This window comes from Neovison vison, chromosome 6 (genome assembly GCF_020171115.1).
Source record: "Neovison vison isolate M4711 chromosome 6, ASM_NN_V1, whole genome shotgun sequence".
In the NCBI taxonomy this organism is placed as follows: domain Eukaryota; kingdom Metazoa; phylum Chordata; class Mammalia; order Carnivora; family Mustelidae; genus Neogale; species Neogale vison.
This window is the reverse complement of record NC_058096.1, coordinates 167617638-167630428: the sequence shown is the minus strand read 5'-3', so window position 1 is coordinate 167630428 and position 12791 is coordinate 167617638. Positions and strand designations below refer to the sequence as shown.

General features: G+C 50.6%; 1 protein-coding gene and 1 pseudogene across 1 annotated transcript in view; one reads left to right on the top strand and one right to left on the bottom strand.

Moving 5' to 3' along the window:
* Nucleotides 1-511: 511 nt before the first annotated feature.
* Nucleotides 512-12791, top strand: part of NUP210 (nucleoporin 210) — a 74677-nt gene continuing 62397 nt past the window's right edge. Inside the window, exons 1-5 of the mRNA XM_044252907.1 lie at nucleotides 512-570; nucleotides 4257-4407; nucleotides 6352-6484; nucleotides 11390-11548; nucleotides 12129-12197. Of these exons, the coding sequence (XP_044108842.1) occupies nucleotides 4309-4407; nucleotides 6352-6484; nucleotides 11390-11548; nucleotides 12129-12197 (460 nt within the window). The 5' untranslated portion in view covers nucleotides 512-570; nucleotides 4257-4308. The remainder of the gene's footprint in view (nucleotides 571-4256; nucleotides 4408-6351; nucleotides 6485-11389; nucleotides 11549-12128; nucleotides 12198-12791) is intronic.
* LOC122910944 lies at nucleotides 6423-6596 on the bottom strand (annotated as a pseudogene).

Sequence of the window (12791 nt, the reverse complement as noted above, 5' to 3'; positions counted from 1 at the left end):
GCATTGCCTAGGTAAAAGCAAGGCTACAGCTCCTAGGAGATGGGGCCTCAGAGCCACTGGTTGCCATCTCCCACCCCACTGCGGGGTGTTGACTGATGCCCAACCAGACCTTGTACTCACACTAGAGTGTTAGGACCCACTCTGAGTCCCGTCTTCAAAATCATTACTGGGCCCAGTTGGGCTCACATGTCCTGACATCCCGAACTGCAAGCCAACTGCAGAGCTAAGTCTGGCTTGGGTGGCTTGCCATCTCCTCCACGCTGGGACCCTGGGAGTCCCAGGATCCAGGGGAAAGATGAGCTGTCGCCCTTCATCCCCTGACCCTTGAGGCCTCAGTTTCCTTTTCCTGAAATGGGGGCATAACACCTGCTTTGCAGAGGGGTGATCCTGAGTGCATTTTCCCCTCCCCCTAGCTCCAGGGAGTTAACTCTGAGCCTTTCTGCTCCCCCCACTCCCCCAATCTTTTCCTGCAGGGAACACTTTCAGCACCCTGGCTGGGCTGGTCTTTGACTGGACGATTGTGAAGGACACAGAGGCTGATGGGTTCTCGGACTCCCACAACGCTCTGCGGTAAGAAGTGCCTCACCTTTGCAGGAAAAGCAGGAAGGAGGTGCAGTTGGCTCCACACAGGGTGGGGGGCTTTGAGCAGCATCATCACCATCAGCAAGGAACCCAGGGTCGTCAGGATGCTGGCTGGCATCCCCCATGACTGAGCAAGGACGAGCATTTCGGCTCCCACAGCTGTGTGGGAACCTTGCTGCTTCTGCTGTCCGCTGGGATGTGCTCTGGGTGTGGGAAATTGTGGAGGAGGCTGGCATGCCCAGCTGTGGAAGAGAAGACTTGCCCCAGATAATGGAAGCTGTCACATGGTACAGGGAAGGGTTGCATGTGGCCTCAGAGAGCAGCCCTTCGCTGGGGGTGAGTTAAAGGGGAGACAGGTTGTGGCTGGGAAGACATTTCCAGCCCTCACAGGAGCAAGAGGCTGTGTTCCCCAGCACTGGGGGATACAGATGGGCTTGTTATGTGCTATGTACCACCATTTTTGCCAGTTTTCAGACAAAGAAACAAAGATTTAAGCCACTGGTCAAGCTGGTAAGTGGCAGAGCTAGAATTGGACTCCCATCTATATAAATCTTCACTCTCCAATATGGTAGCCACCAACCCTGGCTATTTAAATTTGAATGAGGTAAAATGAAAACTCCAGCTCCTTGGATGTACTGGCTGTGTGTCTCACGTGCTTGTTTGCTATGTGGCTAGTGGTTATGACACGTTGCACAGAGAAGATGGGGAGCAGAAGGTCCTGCTGGCTGGTCCTGGTGTAGACCCAAGGACTGGGCTCATATCCCTTGCTACCCTGCAGTGCCTCAGGCCTTATCGAATCAAGTTTTAAAGTCTCTTTAAAGGGAAGAAGATCTAATTTTTAAAAGTATTCTCTTATAGTCTTTATAAAATTTTAATTTCAGTATAGTTAGCATACAATGTTATGTTAGTTTCAGGGGTATAATATGTGAGTCAGCACTTCCATAAATCACCCAGTGCTCATAAAAGTGCCCCCCTTAATTCCCATCCCCTATGTCATCCATCCCCCCACTCACCCACCCCCCCCCCCGCTAACCACAAGTTCTCTGTATAATTAAGACTCTCTTTCTTGGGTTGTCTCTCTCTCTCTCTCTCTCTCTCTCTCTCTCTCTTTTCTTTTTCCTTTGCTTGTTTATTTTGTTTCTGAAATTCCACTTGTGAGTGAAATCATATGGTATTTGTCTTCCTCTGACTGATTTATTTCACTTAACATACTCTCTAGTTGCGGAGGAAGACTTAACTTAAAAAAATTCTTTTAAAGATCTTGTTTAGGGCGCCTGGGTGGCTCAGTGGGTTAAGCCGCTGCCTTCGGCTCAGGTCATGATCTCAGAGTCCTGGGATCGAGTCCCGCATCGGGCTCTCTGCTCAGCGGGGAGCCTGCTTCCCCCCCCCTCTCTCTCTGCCTGCCTCTCTGCCTACTTGTGATTTCTCTCTGTCAAATAAATAAATAAAATCTTAAAAAAAAAAAAAAAGATCTTGTTTATTTATTTGACAGAGAGCACAGGCAGAGGGGAGCAGCAGGCAGAGGGAGAGGGAGAGGCAGGCTCCCCGCTGAGTAGAGAGCCCGATGCAGGACTCGATCCCAGGACCCTGAGATCATGATCTGAGCCAAAGGCAGATGCTCAACTGACTGAACCACCCAGGTGCCCCTTTAAAACTTTGCAGCTATTTTCAGCTTACAGAAAAGTTGCAAGTATAGTACAAAAAATAGTGTCCCTGAACCATCTGAGAGCCAACTTGATGTCCCTAATTATTTTAATGTGCCTTTGCTACCACGGAGACATTTTCTGGCTTACGCACAACATCATCAAAATGAGGAGATGAACACTGATGCCTATAGTCATCAGACCTCATTCAAGCCTTGCCAGTCTATCCTAGTTATATCGTTCATAAGAAGCACAAAACCCAGCCAGAGTCGCCTGCTGTCTGTCGTCTGCTGTCTGTCGTCCTATCTTTCTCAGCCTAAGAAAGACCTCTTTGGTCTTTCTTTCTTTTGGGACCAAGATGCTTGTGAAGATTACAGTTCAGTTGTTTTGTAGAATGTCCCTCATTTGGGGATTATCTGATATTCCCTCCTGATTAGATGCAGAGCTTTGCATCTTTGGCAGGAAGATCACAGAGGTGAGCTTCTGTAGTCTCCTGATTGTATCTTATCACGGTTTGGTGGGTCTATTACGGACGACGTTCATGGTCATCACTTGGGGTAGATGGTGCCTGCTCAGGTGCCCCACTGTGAAGTCACTGTCCTATCCCTTTGCAATTAGTAAGTATTTTGTGGGGAGTTAAGAATCTGGTCTTCCGTTTATACCTTTCCAAGTCCAGCTCCAGGCTTTAAGGAACATCTCGGCTTAGCCCATGCTTATTCCCATGGCAGACATCACTATGCCCTGATACTGTGCAAGGCGGGTTGCTCTTTTGGGTCAGAGGTCTTTGGGGGCAGGGGGGAATGGGGCCCTCAACCTTCGTCTTCTGCATGAGCACTGGAATTTCTGGTGTCTCATGAAGCCAGGAACATGGGCTGGACGGTCAAAGAGACCTGGATTCCCAACCTGGCCTGGTCACTTCCTGCCTATTGCCTTAGTCAAGGAGTGCAGCCCGTCTGGGCATCGGCTTCCCCCTCTGTTGGAGAGAGGAGAGTATTGTGGCTACTTCTGAGAGCAGCTGTGTGGGTCTACATGGTATTTGGAGCCCCGCCCTGGGCCTGACACCTGCTAGACATTCAGAGAACGCTGGTTCCCTGCCCCAGTCTGTGCTAGCAGGTGCGTTTCCTACCACGACAGCCCCTGAGCGTCCATGCACTCTGTACATGAGCTGAATGTCAACCAAAATCAAAAGCACTAAGGCAGGTTGCAGCCAGAGTGCCCTGGGTTTTCATTAAAATCAGCATGTGACACCTAGTCAGACGAGACAGGGAAATCGGTCACAGCACACTACCACAGCCGGCATATCTTGGGGAGAATGGAAGCGCGTCCAGCGCACTGCTCTTGTTCAAGTGGAAAGGCGGGCTCACCTGTAAATCACAGGCTGCGAGAGAAAGAGAGACCGCGTGGAAAGGTCCCTCAAGCCAGCCCTGCTTCTTGCCTACATGGTGGGGTCTCCGCATCCCAACTTCTCTCCCAGTGTGGGGCTTCTCCCCACAGCCCAATGCCTCATCATATGGGGCAATAAGATGGGTGTGATACCCTCTTCCTGACATTGGAGGAAGGGTCATTGAACATCATTTCCCAGTGGCAGGAGCTGGCCCAGAGGGGTGGGTAGAACATCATAGGGGTCTCTGGGAGTCTGCTGGCCCCAACCCGGCTGGGTCTGTGCTCCTGGGCCTGCTTCCTAGTTTCCATGGGCCTCACCTGTCACACCTGTGAGCTTGAAGCATTTTGTTCAAGCAGGTGGTCCTCATGTATCAGGGTTTACCATCATCGCATGTGGATTTTGATAAAAAGCACAGTGCCAGGCTTCTTGCGGACAAAGGCCTGTATGGGGCCCAGGAATCTGCACTGTTCACCAGGAGGTGGGCAGTTCTGATGTAGGAAGTTTCGGGGACACATTTCTATGTGGCGCCAAGCAGGGCACCGCCACTCACTTAAGGGTCTGGCCCCTCCCAGGAGGTGCCAGCAACTGGTGAATCTGTTAAGGTCCTTGCTTTTGCAGTCAGGTCTGATGACATCTTCCCTCTCCAGAATCCTCACGTTCTTGGAGTCCACGTACATCCCTCCTTCCTACATCTCCGAGATGGAGAAGGTGGCCAAGCAGGGGGACACTGTTCTCGTGTCCGGGATGAAGACGGGGAGCTCCAAACTTAAGGCACGCATCCAGGAGGCCGTCTACAAGGTGGGCCCCCACGGTCGGGGGGCACTGGGCTCCTTGAGGTGGCTCACGTCTGTGAGCGCATTTAGGCATGGTACCATGAAAGTTTCACTCTTCGTGAACTGGCAACTTCAGGGTGTGATTCTGTGTTTCTGTTCGTTGGGTTTGGTTTTTGGAGGAAGGGTTCCACAGCTTTTGAGGGAGGTAGTTGGAGGACCAGAGGGCACCATCTCCAGAGTCACAAAGTAGTTGGTCCATGGACCGTTTTGAGGCAAGTCAGGGAAGGGGATACCCATTAACCCACTGATGTTCAGCAACCCCCCCTGCAGTCCCTGTGGAGGGGTGCAGCCAAGACTTTGGAGCTCTGGAAAAACTGGGGGCTTCCAGGTGTCCTCCATGCCATCCCTTCCTAGGTCCCACTCTGAGCACTGGGACTGGTGGTCCCATCTGTGGAGAGCTAAGACTCCTTCCCTCCCCTCCCCTTCCCCCAGTTACCCTGGCCTTACTAGCACCTGCTCCAGCACCGTCTGGAGAGGGGTATAGGACAGCAGAAAGGAAAGGTCCTTTTCTTTCCCTGTTCTCATGGGCACATGTCTGCCCTGCCTCCATTGAACTATAGCCCTGAGACCTTCCTTTCGTTTGCCTGGTTCCTGGAGCTCACACAGGGAGGGTGCGGTACTCCAGCCACCACTGACTTTCTAAAGTGACAGATGAGAGGACGCCTCCTGATGCCCTCTTTGTCGTTTAGCCTATAGGCCAGGGGTCATGGGGGGCTTTAGAAGCACAGGACATGCCACATTACAGGAGCTTATCCGGTAGCACCCTGCAGATCGTGTTTGGAGACCATTTGCCTCTTTTTATTCATGGCCTGAGCCCAGCCTACCCCGCCCCTGAGCTGGAATTCCCTCTTGTCCTGCCTGGTGCCTGTAGGAGGCTTCCCTGCTTGCCACACTAGAAAGCACTCACCAGAGCAGAGCCCGGCCCAAGGGCTGCTTTTGTCTCTTTGGATGATCGAAGATGCTATGCAATTTCCTATTAAGTGAGGAAACCTGTAAGATGTTACACCTGGGACCCAGGAGACCCCCAAGAATTTGGGAACAGACACAGAACTGGTCAGTATCCATGGGGTGCTGATTGATGCCCTCTCCACCTGAGACAATGTATTGGCATTTCTGTGGATGAGAATCATTTTCTTTGCCAAGTTTCATCCAACTTGATGAGTTGCCAGTAGATCAAAGGCAAGGGAAGGCGCGGGCCCCCAGAGACTCCGGTGACCCAAGGGGTGCGCTGGGTTCGACACTGGTGATCGTTCTCCCATTTCAAGTCTTTCATGCCATTTCCCGATGAGGAGGTCACGGCGTGGTGGTGGTGGGGTGGAGGGACATGTGTTGCTCCCCCTTTCCAGGTTTGCCCTTGGCTCCCCAAGCTCCCTGATCTTTGGGCTTCGGTGGGTGGAGCCCCTGAGCCCCTGAGCCCCTGGTGGCCACAGTATCCATGATCTCACTCCTTACTTTTCTTTCTGTGTAACTATGATGACTGCACATTGAGCTATAGTGTACGTTAATGTAAAGTGACGTGCTCAGCACCGTCCAGCAGTAGCCACTGGACATGGGCCTCGTGAACACACAGGGTTCCCCTGGGGCTTTGAGGAGTCTGAAGGTGTGGGGCTCTGAGCATTGCCTTGTTTCTTTACCGCTAACTTCCCTATCCCCATGTAAGCATCCTGAGAAGTTCTAGACACTTTGTCCTGCCCGCACTGCTCCCTGTTCCCCACCCACACCTCACTTTTTCTTCATCTTCTTTTTTTAATAAGTAGGCTCTGTGCTGGGTGTGGGGACCAGCACCGGGCCCAAACGCACGATCCTGAGATCGAGATCTGAGCTGAGGTCAAGAGTTGGAGGCTTAACTGACTGCACCCGCTGAGCCCCACTCCCCCCACCTCACCCTTTCTACCCTCTTTCTTCCAAGCACGTGCGTCCTGCGGAGGTCAGGCTGCTCATTCTGGAGAACATCCTTCTGAATCCGGCTTACGACGTCTACCTGATGGTGGGGACCTCCATTCGCTACAAGGTGCAGAAGATCAGGCAAGGAAAGATCACAGGTGGGTCACTGACTCAACGTGGTCGCCATGGCAGAGGCTACCCTTTCTCAATTAGCAATAATTGCGCCTCGGATAAACCTCATTGGCTACGATACTGCCACTGCGCAAAGCTACCCTTTCTATCATTGTGGTAAAACGCCCATAACAGAATTACCATTTTCACCATTTTTAAGTGTGCGGTTTGGTGGCACTAAGATAACTCACATTATCATGTCACCATCTCCTCCAGCCCTCTTTGGAACTTTCTCATCTTCCCAAAATTGAGACTCCTGTTTCCATTAAACACTAGCTCCGCATTCGTCCTCCCCCAGCCCTTGGCAGTGGCCATCTTTCTTCCTGTCTCTGTGACTTTGACTTCTCTGGGGACCCCAAATAAGATGAATCCTACTGTATTCGTCCTTTTGTCACTGGCTTTATCTCATTTAGCCATAATGCCCTCAGGGCTCATCCACATTGTAGCGTGTACTAGAATTTCCTTCCTTTTTAAGGCTTAATAACACTCTAGCGTATGTGTATTGATACTTGTTGAATGCTTACCTAGTCATCTGTCGATGGGAGCTTGGGTTGTTTCTAAGTCTCCGCTATTGTGAATAGTTTTACTAGGAGAATGGGTGTGCAAATACTCTTTTCAGGACACTGTTTTCGGTCCTTTTGGGTGTATATCCATCCCTTTGTTTGGAGAGCGTCAGAAGCTGTGAGCGTCTCATGGGAATGGGTTTGCCTTTGGTCTGCTGCTAACTGCCCGCCAATCTTGGCCAGCTACTGCCCACCCTCTGGGGCTCAGTTTCTCCTTCAGATACCTTGAGGCCTTTCTGCTTATGCTTTGAGGGCAAAGTTAATTAGTGGATATGGATTTGTTCTGGTAATTCTAGAACGCTGCGGACCTGGGATGCATTTTATATGGTGAGAGTTCTTAATGCAGCACCCATCCTCCTAAGAATTATTACTATTATTATCATTTTAAAAAAAGTTTATCCATGTCTCATGGCCAGAGCCCAGGAGGTCAAGAGTGTCACCCACCTGTCCCGAGGGCTTTGACATGTATTGAAGCAGATGTCTCCCCCAGGTTGGAGGGTCACTCTGTCTTTGATGCAAGGTATTGTGTAAGAAGCACATAGATGCTTCCGTATCCAAGGAACTTGGGTTTTGTTCCGTAGAGGAGGTCCTGAAAGACCCTGCCTCACCTGGGAGCAGTGGATCTGGGGAGCAGTTATAGTGTGAGAGAGCACTGTTGTTCCCCTCAGACTGTGGAAGCTGGGACTAGGCTCCTTCTGGGTAAGAAGCAGGGCGGGGGCTCGTAGCCAGAGATCTGAGAGCTGGGCCCCAACTGGGGAGGGTAGTCAGCATGGTTAAGGGTAGGTGATTTAATAAAGAAGTCTTAAGAGCCCACCCTGAATTAGCTCAGGTGTCACAGTCCAGAGGAACAGCACATCTCAGGGGACCCAGAGAATTTGTGGGCTGGGTCACTGATCTACCATAGATCTCAAAGGGCCAGAACACACAGAAGATAGCCCAGGGCAGGAATTAGAAATGTTGTTGCCTCCCTTTCATCAATGGAGAAACAGGATTGAAACTTCCTCCAAAAATGAACACACCTGTGTGACTGATGGTTCTGGTTGACTTAGGTCTAGAGCAGCTTCCACAAGGAAGCCTCAAGACCTGAACCATCAAGGTCCACAGTGACCTAGTCATACAAATGGAGATTCTGCTCATTTGTTTTAGATGGGTTGGGCTTGGGTGTTTTGTTTTGTTTTGTTTTTTAATTGAAGTACAAGTCACATCACTGTCATTTTGAATGAGTTCACTGGACAGAGAAGTGAGGACTGATGACAGGACAGGAATGTGAATTTCTGCTGTTGCCTGTCTCGCACAGCACCCTGCATTGGCTTAGAGAATCCTAGGTTAGAGGCCAGTTGCCTGGACTTATGAACATGCAGATCTTTACAACCCCAATTAATTTTTTCTCTTTTTGTTTTTAGTTTTCCTTCCTTAAAAATTTCTTTTTTCCTCTTTTCTTCCATGTCTTTATTTCCCTTCTGTCTGCCTCCCTTTGTTGGGTGGCTTGCTTTCTTGCAAGCCCATTTATTGAGCACCTACTCAGTGCCGTGGTCTGCTGGCTGCTGTATATGTCGTCCGGGTTCCTGCCTTCCTGGAGCACACAGCCCAACAGCCACTCTGATGGTTATTCTGCAAACATCTTACAAGTGGGGGCAGGGGAGGGAGGAGAGGGGCTCTTGGAGCTCCTAACCAGGGGGGTGTGTGTTGCTTTCAGAGCAGTGTTTCCAGTGGGTAGGCGTGGGGGGAGATGCTTGTCCTTCCCCTCAGTTCTTAACGGTGTTGGTGTTTGTGCTGCTTGAAGACATGATTGGCACAGTAACCAAATTACCTGACAGAACAAAATGTGGGAAGACCATGCTGACTAAGGGAATTGGTGTCTGAAAGAACTTGGTGGAACGGTGGAAGGGACAGAGATAGAAATGCACTGAGGCTGGGAGAGTCACCTGCTGAGGCTGGTGTCAGTGACCCAGGTGTCAAAGGGACTTGGAGTTCAGCACCCCCTTGAGCTGTGGCTACCTAGAACTAGCTCACATGGGCTGTGTGAGCAGGGGCTAGAGACAGAGGCAGGGGAGTGAACTTCCCATCCTCCTGGACTCAGATCCTTTCCAGGAGCTCCATGGTCATCCCTGGAGCCTACCCTGGGCGGGGGTGGTGGTGGCAGGGGATGAAAAGCATGTCTGGAGGGTCGGCCAAGATCAGGAGGGTCACAGAGCCTGGTCTCCTAGAAGAATGTGGGCCTCCTGGTTTACAGAAGGGCAGCCCTGGGGATGGCCCTTTACCCCCTGCAGATGATAGATGGGCTGGTCCAGTGCCCCAAGAGCAGCCTTCCTATTTTTACAGATAGACAGTGACCCTGAACATCTGCAAAGCCTTCTGCATTCAGTGCTTTTCATAGTAGCGAGCTCTGCATTCTGAGAGGTGTTCCAGGAGCCAAGCCCCTTATTTTCATTGTTTTAGGATTTTGTAATTATGTTGTCATGCAAGATCTTTTGAGAATCAGTATGTTCATTTCTCAAAATGGCCTCTTTGTCTGGAGAAGTTTAAATAAGGGAGGAAGCTAGCACTTCATAAAACAGCATAAAGTAATACTGCTTGATTGAGCAATGGCATTATTTTCTTACGGTGTGGATCCTTGATGCCCTGCTGCCATATTCTGAACATATAATCCTCAAGAATCTCAGCCCAGTTTGGCTGGGCTTCCCCTGGGTAGAGAACGAGGAGATGGGTTGTGTGTGCTAGAGGATTCTCCATTCTAGCATGTGCTGGAATCACCCAGACAGCCAGTGCAAGCTCAGAGCTTCAGGCCCACCCCCCAGAATTTGTTTCAGCAGCTCTGGGGTAAGGCCAGTCATTGGCAGCTAGTAGGTGACACTGATGGTCCAGGAGGGCTCATACTTTGAGAACCCTCTGCTCTAGGGCAAATTCTTGGGGATTTATCAGAACAACACAGAAGACACCCTAAGACAGGAGGTGGATCAGTTGCCTCCCTTTTAGAGTTCCCTTCGGAATTCTTGGAAGTCTAAGGATGCTGTAGCTGAAATTCCTCCTGGCCCTTGTCCCCGATGCCTGCAGGCCCTGAGCTGGGACCCAGGGAGAAATGGTGACCAGGGGTACCATCTGTGGCTCTCCCTCCCTCCTCTCCCTAGCTAGAGGGCCGGGATGTGGCCATGCCTACAGCGTCCTGAGCAGGTTGCTTGGTAGGAAAGTTGAGGGACAGGACTGGGAGGGGTCAAGTAAAAGTGTTCCTGTACTCTCTGGTTTTTTTAGTTTTTTGGTTTTCTTTCTTTCTTTTCTTTTCTTTTTTTTTTTGTCTTTCTGGGTTTTTGTTTTGTTTTGTTTTTTAATGTTCAGTTAGCCACTGTATAGTACATCATTAGTTTTTTGTTGTAGTGTTCAGTGATTCATCCTGCTGTCTTTGGTTTGAATCCCAGCTCTGCCACTCCCTCACTGGAGGACCCTGTGGGATTCTTGCCTCGATTTCCATAGCACCACCGTCTTGAAGGTGTGGGCATCAGCAGTACCTGCACCAGGGGTTGTTATGGGATAAAATGTGGTAATAGGCCCCTAAAGCAGCAGGCACAGTCCCGCCACATCTTGTTTTTGTGGTCAGCAGTAGCCATTTATAAGAGCGTTTGTGGTCACTACCCACAGGGTGTGGAAGACGGATGCCAAAGTGGCGGGTTTTGCAGGGTCCCTCATTTCCTGGGGAAATCGTTTTTCATCCCAGCCCAGACTGAGTGAGTTCTCTTCTACAACGTGACACTGAGCTGGGAAACCTTGATGGATGGTCAGGATGGTGACGGAGAACATTCTTTGCAGATCCTAGACTGAGCTCCCCAAACCCCGTGGGAAACCATGGACTGGTGCCTTTTTGGAAACCCCCCACTCCCAGAGGCCACATGGCTCCAGTGAGCCCCACCCTAGGCCCCTCGGTGCAGCAGCAGAATTCACTTAACTTATGGATTCTGCAGGCAGCCTACAATTGCTGTCAGAAGCTGTGCTTAATTAGGGGGAAAAAAAAAGCAGTTTATGACAGTCACTAAAAAACTGATTGCTTCTGAAAATTCATGGAGAGTGTCAGTTTTGTCCACGGGCACGGAGAATACTGTTAAATTTTAAAGCATCGAGAAAATTATAACACTGTGTGTTAACTATACTGGAATTTAAAAAAAAAAAAGTGTTGAAGAAACTCAGCAAAAAAAAAAAAAAAGAAAGAAAGAAAAATCAAGCAATTGTACGGATGGTCGGGTCCAGGGATTTGGGGTGGGGTGGGGGTACTGGTTCGTAACATTCCCTGTCTTTGCTCTTGTCCCTCCCACTTGGTTGTTTCTGCTTCTGGGCGGCCAGAGCTGTCAATGCCTTCCGAGCAGTATGAGCTCCAGCTTCAGAACAGCATCACGAGCCCCGAGGGAGCCACAGGCCAGCCTGTGACCATCTTGGACCAGGATACGTCGACAGTCACCGCTGTGCAACTGGGACAGAGCAGCCTGGTCCTGAGCCACAGGAATATCCTTTTTCTAGCCCGGCTACAAGTCCATATGTGCGTCCTGCACAGGAGATTGGCCTGTTTAGGAGTCATTTTTCTCCCTGAAAGCTTGGCTCGGCTAAAAATAGCCCTGTTTTCCCTCAAGGTCTGAAAAATCAGAAAGAACCGAAATAGCAACACGGCTGTGTGGCATCGCTCACCTCCGTGGGTGACTCACTGGAGAGGCTCTGGGCCAGGAGGTGGTGGCAGGAGCAGAGCCTTACTCCTTGCCTCCGAAACCTTTTCTGGTATGGACAGCCCCATCCCAGGGGCCTGGCCAAGGCTGTTTGCATACCAGCGTGTAGGTTGTCCCTGTCCTAGACTTGTCCGGGTAGTCTCCAGTGTCCCTTGCAAGAGACCCTCCCCTGCTCATGTGGGAAATGTGCTGGGGCCTCTGATTCTGGAACGTGCTTTGTTCTACTTGGCCTCAGGCAAGAGGATTTTCATCCTCTCTCCCATGCACATGATGTCTCGGTGATAATCAGGCTGCCCTAGCCTTGCTGAATCCTGCCACCTGCTCTGTTTACCTTTGTGTGTTTTGTTCCTTAAGTAAGAATTCAGGTATCCGCATGCAGGGTGCTTCCAGGTTACCCAACAGCACCATCTACGTGGTTGAACCCGGATACCTGGGTGAGTCTGGTCATCATGGTCCTCATGGATGCTATTGACAAGAGTTAAAAAAATAAATAAATAAAGGCAACAGCAGTTGCCCAGAAAATGCTTCACCCTGGCCAGCTCTGCCAGCTTTTTTGCCAGGGCTGCTCCCCAGTCCTTCTTGCATTGATGCACAGAAATAAGCAGAGGGTAGGCCAAGGTCAAGGTAGGTGGGTAGCTCCAGAAGGAGAGAAGTATTTGGGTAGAATCCAGAGGGTTTTGTCTCCTGCTTCCTATACCAGGGCTCTGTCCACTGGTGGACAGAGCCCTGGTATAGCCACTGGTGGCTGTGGACATCTAGAGGTTAGGGGCCCCAGTGATCAGCTCAGTGACAAAGGAGCCCCTCAAGCAAAGAGACACTTGGTAAAAGTCTCAGTGGGGAAGAAGGGGAGGCATTTGACCAAGAGAGGAAGGAAGGAGTGTGTGGTCATGGAGGACCTGTGGGGGCAGAGCCCAGGCCCAGAGCTGCTATAACTGTTGAGTGCTTGAGAGATGTCTGGGACACATGTGTAGCCCAGGTCATAGAGGTGATGCTCCTTTTGAGTTTCCTCCCTGTTGACGTACCTGTTG